This window comes from Denticeps clupeoides, chromosome 11 (genome assembly GCF_900700375.1).
Source record: "Denticeps clupeoides chromosome 11, fDenClu1.1, whole genome shotgun sequence".
Lineage (NCBI taxonomy): Eukaryota > Metazoa > Chordata > Actinopteri > Clupeiformes > Denticipitidae > Denticeps > Denticeps clupeoides.
The window spans coordinates 10,338,328-10,346,997 of NC_041717.1; the positions used below are offsets into that span (position 1 = coordinate 10,338,328).

General features: G+C 42.5%; 1 protein-coding gene across 8 annotated transcripts in view; it reads left to right on the forward strand.

Moving 5' to 3' along the window:
• Positions 1-6,144, forward strand: part of cux2b (cut-like homeobox 2b) — a 112,275-nt gene extending 106,131 nt beyond the window's left edge. For 3 of the 8 annotated variants that reach the window (XM_028995332.1, XM_028995334.1, XM_028995336.1), the window contains exons 19-22: positions 2,106-2,420; positions 2,637-2,825; positions 3,086-3,362; positions 4,480-6,144. In XM_028995332.1, the coding sequence (XP_028851165.1) occupies positions 2,106-2,420; positions 2,637-2,825; positions 3,086-3,362; positions 4,480-5,320 (1,622 nt within the window). In that variant the 3' untranslated portion in view covers positions 5,321-6,144. The remainder of the gene's footprint in view (positions 1-2,105; positions 2,421-2,636; positions 2,826-3,085; positions 3,363-4,479) is intronic. The other 5 variants (XM_028995335.1, XM_028995339.1, XM_028995337.1 and 2 more) reach the window with 3 other exon arrangements.
• The last annotated feature ends 2,526 nt before the right edge of the window (positions 6,145-8,670 follow it).

An 8,670-nucleotide genomic window follows, 5' to 3' on the forward strand; every position in this document is an offset into this window, starting at 1 on the left:
AGAATAGCAGACTGGATGCTTTAAAACGAGAGTGATGCTTGAAATCATTGTTCTTCCTCTGTTAACCATGGTTACCTTCAAGGAAACACGTGCAGTCATCATTGCGTTGCATAAAAAGGGCTTCACAGGCAAGGATATTGCTGCTACTAAGATTGCACCTAAATTAACCATTTATCAGATCAGCTAAAATGTCAAGGAGAGACGTTCAAGTGACGTGAAGAAGGCTTTGGAGTGCCCAAGAAAGTCCAGCAAGTGCCAGGACCGTCTCCTAAAGATGAATCAGCTGCGGGATCAGGGTGCCACCAGTGCAGAGCTTGATCAGGAATGCCAGCAGGTGGTTGTGATGGCATCTTCACAGACAGTAAGGTGAAGACCTTTGGAGGAAGGCCTGGTGTCAAAGAAGCAACTTCTCTCCAAGAAAAACCTCCAGGACAGACTGATATTCTGCAAACAGAGATTACAGAGATTGGACTGCTGAGGACTGGGGTAAAGTCACTTTCTCTGTTTAGGCCAGAGAATCTGAAAAATTATTGTTCAGAGGAGATAAGGTGCCAGGATAAGTCCTGTCTCGTGCCAACAGTAAAGCTTCTTGAGACCATTCCCATCCAAGGGAGTGGGCTCACTCACAATTTTGCCCAAGAACACAGCCATGAATAAAGAGTGGTACAAACACATCCTCCGACAGCAACTTCTCCCAAACATCCAAGAAGAGTTTGGTGAAGAACAATGCCTTTGTCAGGATCCGGTCCGAAATGGGGGTTACTCCGGTCCGGATCAGGATCCGGACCGGAGTTTCATTGTTGTCCTGTGTAATGTTCCCTAATCGTTCTCACCTGTGTTAATTGTATAAAGCTGCCCTGTTCGTTTCTGTCCGCTGTCAGGTCTTTGAAGTTATGTTCCGTGTTCACCAGTGTCTACGTCTCGGACGTCTCCCCTGTCTTGTGATTCACCATTAAACCCCTGTTCCGTGATGTCAGGTGAAAGTGTCCTCGTCATTCCTCGTCACTCCTCGTCACTCCTCGTCACTCCTCGTCACTCCTCGTCACTCCTCGTCACTCCTCGTCACTCCTCGTCACTCCTCGTCACTCCTCTCCGTTCACCCGCCGTGTCATGCCCGCATGGAACATAACGTTAAAGACCTGACCGCGAACAGAAACGAACAGGGCAGCTTTATACAATTAAACACAGGTGAAAACGATTAGGGAACATTACACAGGACAACAATTAAACTCCGGTCCGGATCCTGATCCTGATCCGGACCGGAGTAACCCCCATTTCGGACCGGATCCTGACAGGCTTTTCCAGCATGATGGAGCACCGCGCCATAAGTCCAAAGTGAAAACTAAGTGGCTCGGGGAACAAAACATAGAAATTTTGGGTCCATGGCCAGGAAACTCCCCGGACATTAATCCAATTGAGAATTTGTGGTCAATCCTCAAGAGGCGGGTGGACAAACAAAAACCCACAAAATCTGACAAACTCCAAGCACTGATCAGTCAGTCAGGATTTGGCCCAGAAGTGGCAGAGGTCTTTATAAACACTGCAAATATTGACTCTTTGCATAAACTTGATGTAATTGTTAATAAAAGCATTTTAAACTGCTTGTAATTATACTTCAATACACCACAAAAACAGAATATAACAAAAAAAAAATTCAGATATAACAAAAGCATTTAATTTTTAGAACTGTTGCACATACCATATTGTTTTAAATATAGGATGACCTTGAATATAAGATCACTCCTATTGTTTCAAAAATAATGAAACTAATTGTAAAAAAGCTTTTAACAATTGTTATAAGCTTTAAGAAACAAATTACTTATTCTTCAGTTGTGGGTTTGTTTGGCCAACATTGTTCTTGAATTTTCATCAAACAATATTTTGTTGATTTACACAGAAAGCATTGTGAATATTCTTGTCATTTCGAAATCTATAAAAGCAATGCATTTTCTTACATTCTCATATTTGTCATTACATATACTTGTATAATTGTGCCGGAACTTGTTATGTTTTGAATTAGGCATAAGGATGTTTTTGAAATTGTGAGCTACCTTAATTCTATTGGGAGCTCAAGTCACCCAGCGATGATGTACCTTTACATTCAGCTTCTTTTGCAGAAAAAAGTCCCATCACCACCCAGTCCTCGCCATCTCCACCCCCAAGTCCTGAGGAGACCCATCCCACCCTGCCGGCTGAGCCAGTCAGCCTGACACTGGAAAGCAGCAAGGAGAACCAGTACCCCCATCCTCATTCCCACCCTCACACCGAGCCCCCGGGGGGCAAGTGCACACCCGGCCTGCAGCCTGTGCAGCAACCTCACACCCCATTGGGCATTCAGGAGCTGGTGGCCATGTCTCCAGAACTGGACACCTATGCCATCACCAAGAGGGTGAAAGAGGTGCTGACAGACAATAATCTGGGTGAGTTCTGTGTGTGTGTGTGTGTGTGTGTGCACAATTATAATAAGCGTTCCAGTTCTCTGCAAATTCTCCCTCTCACGTCTGTCAGCATCTGCTAAATATTAATGACGTTTGATTGAAATGATGCTATGACGAAACAATAATTGATTCACATTCCAATAAAGGTGTAAAGCAGCATAGTTGGCCTGACGATCTGCACTCTCTTTGCTTGTGCAGGCCAGCGTCTCTTCGGTGAAAGCATACTGGGCCTGACCCAAGGTTCCGTGTCAGACCTGCTCTCTCGGCCCAAGCCCTGGCACAAGCTCAGCCTGAAGGGTCGCGAGCCTTTTGTTCGGATGCAGCTTTGGCTCAATGACCCCTACAACATCGACAAGCTGAGGGACATGAAGAAGATGGAGAAGAAAGGTCTGTGGCCCAGCATGCCTTTTACTGTACATCTACCGTTGCATGGGCTCCCATTGGCAAGCTGGCAGGGCTTGTTTGTTGAAACTAAATGCAATTTATACTGTACAGTACATGGTCATTTTAGTGAATGTAGCCTAGATAAGACGAGCGTGTGTGTGCGTTAATGTGAAATGTAATTTGCAGGATGTTTGTGGAAACCCTTGAATGGTATATTTGCTTTTTTATTCATAATAGTGAATAGTGTTTCTATTCCACTGCAGCTTACCTGAAGCGACGGTACGGGTTGCTCAGCCCGGGCTCTGACAGTGACTCCCCCGGAGCTCGCTCAGACTGTGTAAGCCCAGCGATGACCCCCCTGGAGCTCTGCTCCTTCAACCAGGCCAAGAAACCCAGGGTGGTGCTGGCCGCTGAGGAGAAGGAGGCACTTCGGAAGGCCTACCTCCAGGAGCCGTACCCCTCCCAGCACACCATCGAGATGTTGGCCTCTCAGCTCCACCTCAAAACCAACACAGTCATCAACTGGTTTCACAACTACAGGTCAGGATGAAGTCTTCCCTGCTTTCCCTCATAATTTGACAACTGCAAGCTCTTTTATTCAACCTGCCTGATTGTGTGGTGATTGTCTCCGCAACAGGTGATAAATGCTCATCCTGCGTTATTTTTATAATAACCAACTGAACAATGTCTCAGTGAAACACACACTGTGTTTTTATAACTAAACAACACTGTATTGTTATAAACTTTCGTGATATGACCTCATACACAAGCACATACACAAATAGGGCCAGAATGTTTTGACTTGTTTTTATAATGATGATTGTTGTTTTATAATGAACATTTTAAACATTTTATATCAGTCTTAGTGGTCCCCAATCTGAAGTCTCTTTCCGATATTCAGCCTTCTGCAGAATTAAAGCCACTTTTAGCCAGTCACACAATGATATTTCCCCAGGACGCGCCATTTTGGTGTGTCTAGCTTTAAATGCTAATGAGGAGGAGAGAGACGGGAACGAGGAGGAGAGCGGCCTATAGAAGTGAGCAGGCATACGCGGAAATTACGTCATCAACACCATTCACCAACAACAATGTTAGTCACAGACAGAAAGACAGCGTCTGAGTTTTTCCACAAAAAATTTAATTAACACACTGGTTCTTTAGAAAAAAAAATAATTTTGCTCATTTTTACATCACCGAGCAACTGTAATGCTTTGCACATTTGGAAGCCATGGCAGTCAATCTAGATAATGTTTTAGGTGAGTGGGTGGAAAAAAGCTTGAGAAATGGGAGGTAACCTTTCCCCTTACGATGTCATAAAGGGAGAAATTCCAGATCTGATCATCTGAGCTGCCGATTTTCTGATCAGCAAAGCAGAATGACCAAAGCACTCTTTATTCATATTGCCATATCTAGCCACTGCAGCACCATAGGCAGGCTAGGGGAACTCTTATTAATGTTAAATTTTCATGTCAACTTTAAAGTTTTATATGGCAGGAGCCCATGATGATGATTGACAGCTCTCACATAGCCTACAACGTTCCATGTCTTATACAGTGCATCAAAAATAACCACAATACTATGCAAATTCACTTGAAGGTGATGTGGTTAACATATGTATCGGTCTGTTTTTGAGTGGCCGTGTTTGTGAATGTCCCAGCAGGTCAAGGATGCGAAGGGAGGTACTCATGGAAGGCCTTCAAGATAACGACACTGACGCCGAGCCCACCAACTGCTCTACTCCCACCTCCCATAGTCCTGTCTCTGAAGGTGATGACAGGAAGCAGCACCCAAGAGGTCGCAGCCATCACGTGGCAACCAGGGTGCGGCAACTCAACGTTAAGCAGGAAACTGCCGAGCCAGAGGTGGAAGGTTCAGGGGACGAGGAGACAAGCAATAGGCATTCCAAGGCCAAGCAGTACTCCATGGCAAAGCACTTCACCGAGCTGAAGAGTCAACGGGAGGACCAGGCAGCTAACTTCAGGGAGTTATCACTAACAGGCACTCAGCACCGCACTCAGAGCGTAAGAGGGGATGATGCGGCCAGCAGCCAGGCTCAGGGCCTGTTCGCTGGTGCGCCATCCACAGATGGCCACCAGAGGGCCAGCCTGGCACCCCACGATGGGGAAGACCCAGCCAAGTCACCAGTGGACCCGGTCAGCTTCAAAGCTTCATCTGAGTCATGTCGCAGCAGCTTGGAGGTGTCCCTCAACTCACCCTCGGCTGCCTCCTCCCCCGGCCTCATGATGTCCGTCTCCCCTATCCCGTCCTCCTCAGCCCCCATCTCACCATCCCTGCCCAACTCTTCTGCACCTAGCACCAACCACAGTATGGAGCCACCGTCCGTACCCAACTATAGCCTGGACCTCCCCGCCCTGCACAACCCGAAACTCAATAAGAGCACTCAGAGGCGCAATGAGAAAATGGCCAACCTCAACAACATCATCCACCGGCTAGAGCGAGCCGCCAACCGCGAGGAGACCTTAGAGTGGGAGTTTTAGGTTCTCAAAAGAACGCTCTCTAAAAACTCTTGAGAACTATCAGGAAGCTGTGGAAAAGGTGATCATTCCCGTATCTCAGAACCTGGCTCACAGCTCCTTGGAATGACTGCTCCTCACAGGGAACAAAAGACTGAGAAAAAGGAAAAACAAAAAGCCTGCTCATGCTAACTTCTGAGGATTTTTAAGGCATGAAAAGAGAAAATAAAATCAATTTATAAACGCATTTTAGGTATTTTGATAAAAGGATCATACTTTGAAATATGTGTAACAGCACTAGCTGTTGTGTTTTAAACAACGGAAGAGGAGGAGAAAAGAAAAACTCATGAAGACTTTGCAGCTATGGTGTCATAAAATGCACACTGAAGTCCTGTAGATTGCCACTGGGTGAGATTATAAAGACCTCTGTCTTAAGCCATTTTAAAAAAAGCACTATACTTATTTAAACAAAAAAAGACGCTGACCAAAATTTGCTACTTTTTGAATAGCAATTTTTCAGATTTTGTCTGTAAGACGGGACAGTAAAGGTAAAGTAACCAGGGGGAAAAAAAGAAACAAGTGTTAATCGAGGGATAGTCCTTGAAAGACTCTAAAAAAAAATTTGTGAACATCACGTATGTACTTAGTTTCTTGGTGATATGTTTTGGAACATTTGTAACACAAGCGTATAATGTGTGGTTGTACGTGTTGTAGGATTGTCTGCAATAGCCTTCTCTGAACAAGATGTAGCATGGTACTCAACTTACCCTCTATAGTTAGTCACCTGTGATATACTTGAGCTTAAAAAGTGGAAAAAAAGTAAAAAAAAAAAAAAAAAAAAAAAAAAACAAGAACGAAAAAATGTTAAAAAAAAAAACATTTGTAGAATTCTTTCAGTGAAGTTGTTTTCTCATTTATTCACACTCCGAGGTTTGAATAAATGAAACAGATGAGGCCTGTGTGTGCTTTTGCGGTGAGTGATTTCATTCATTCACCTGAAATTGAGATTTTTTTTTTTATCTTCCTTTGTTTATTTAAATTGTTCTTTTTTTAATATGCTGACCCCATTGCCCCACTGAAGCACTGGCTCATACTTAACAGGCAAAAAAACATGTCTGTTTTACCTCGAGCTATGTTAATGCACATGGCAGTGTGGGCCCAAGATCTGATCCCTACTGTGCACACTTCTGCCCAAAGGTCTGGATTAATAATGTAAGACATTGTAAAACAAGGCTCAAAGAGTAGCGATGTAAGAATTGGGAGGGATTTACCCGACGCGCAGTGTAAGCATGCTAATATATTTCTCTTTCTCTCTTTATGTCTGAAGACATACAGGCTAAGCTTGTGCAGAGCACATTGGTTGTCCTTTCTGATGTACGTTCTTCACATGTACCTCTCACACTCTTCTCCCTCCCACAATGCCCCTTTAAACCAGAGCCCCTACAATCTTTAATATTGTTTTGTCAATGAAGAGATGGAAGGAAGGCATAATGTTATGGTCTTTTGTGGCTTGTCCAAGAGGCTTGTAAAAATGAACTACTGGAAGTTAAATATACCGACAAGGTAAATTAATAAAAACGTGGAAAATGAATATTCATAACAGACTGGTCACACCCTTGAGACAGTGGGGAGATTTGGGGATACATGGATGTATGTGAAAGATGAGATTGTGTATGTATGCTGGTCCTTCATCTCAACAACAAACTCTTTTGAGTTGTAAATGGCACTATTGCAGTAAACCTCTTTTTCTCAGATATGTGAACCATTATACCGATCACTAAATATAAATGGATTAATTACATCAGCCATAAGCCATATGTCATTTGCACTTGTTTAGTCTAAGCATTTGTTTATACCAAAAGTTTCTACCTGGTTTACTGTGACGTGATCTGATTTAAATACTTGCGGCTATCTGGGTGCTGGCCACTGAACTTTTTTTTTTTTGTCATGCTGACACCCCAACTACTGTGCTCTCCTCTGTTAAATACTCTGGTTAACAATATTTATAGATCTGCAATACCTCGTAAGAAAAATACTTACAGCACTTAGACGTAAATAACCAAGAAAAGTTCAAATATTGAAAATTAATTTAGTGTTTCATGAGTCTTTGCCTTTAATGTATTGTTAAAGTTGGTAGTACAAAAAAAACCTTGCACTTGTCTTAATAGTACAGAGGATTGGAATTATATATGTATAGATATATAAATATTACACATTTACAGAAAAATAATATCTTAGGATATTGACATTTGTGTGCTGATTATATTGAAATAGAGTGTACAGATATATTAACCAAACACACAAAAGCCGGGTTCTGGTCTGGCAGGCTTTCCCACGTTTTAGAACCATTCTCAGGGTAGTCTCGCTTCCTCTAAGCTTTACAGAACCAGTCAGGTTGCATCACTGGACGTCTCGAGTCCTGTTCACATTACAGAAACATCGATAGATCCACATTCGGTATGAAAATGTGCACCGAAAATGACAAGCTGCTCGGATGAATTCTAGCTGATCTTGCTTTGGAGAGCACTGGACAGAAAAAGTAAACCAATTAAATTAGTTAATTGATAATGACCTAACAAGCAGCGGAGATTTGGTTTGGAATATATTAGAGCTGTTAGGGTGAACAAGATGATTTTTGTTAAACAATAGGGTTCTGAAGATGTACATACATTTTAACTGTAATGGGCATTAAAATAATGTCTGATATGTCTACATTTTTTTCAAAAAGCAAATTCATTTTTTTCTGTGGTGCAGTTTCTTCACCAGTTACACGAATAAGGAGAACCTGCAGATCCTGTATTGATTCAGATGTTTCATGGTTTGTCTTACACCTTATTGTGTTTTTCTGAGACCTAGATTAAATTCAATTTATCAAATGCAGTGGCTCCAAGTAATTCTTTTTTTATTTTGTACAGTGGATGTCAATTTCTAAACATAATAAACCACCCAGCTTAGCTGTTTTTTTGCTTTTGAGACAGGCATTTTAGTGCGTATTTACATTTTTTCAGCACTTCTAATAATTGTGTTACGTGATCAGTGATTTTTGGCTAACATGCTGTGTAGGAAAAAATACTGAGAGGGACTAAACTGAACTTTTGTATCATAATTCTTAACTCAGCGCTTAACCTTATTTCCTCTGAATATATTCCTTGCATGTCATATTTTTTCAGATATTTAATGAATGAGGCGACACGTGGGACCACACAGTTTTTACTTTATACACAGCCCACTGGAGTTTAAGCGTAGCTCCTGCAGGTAACACACATTGCACTGGTCAGGATGTGCTTTTGAATAATTGGTCATGCGGTTCATTCTGGAAATTTAGGCCTGTAGCCCTCTCGCACAGTCAGTTTAATGACAGTCTTTAATGTTTT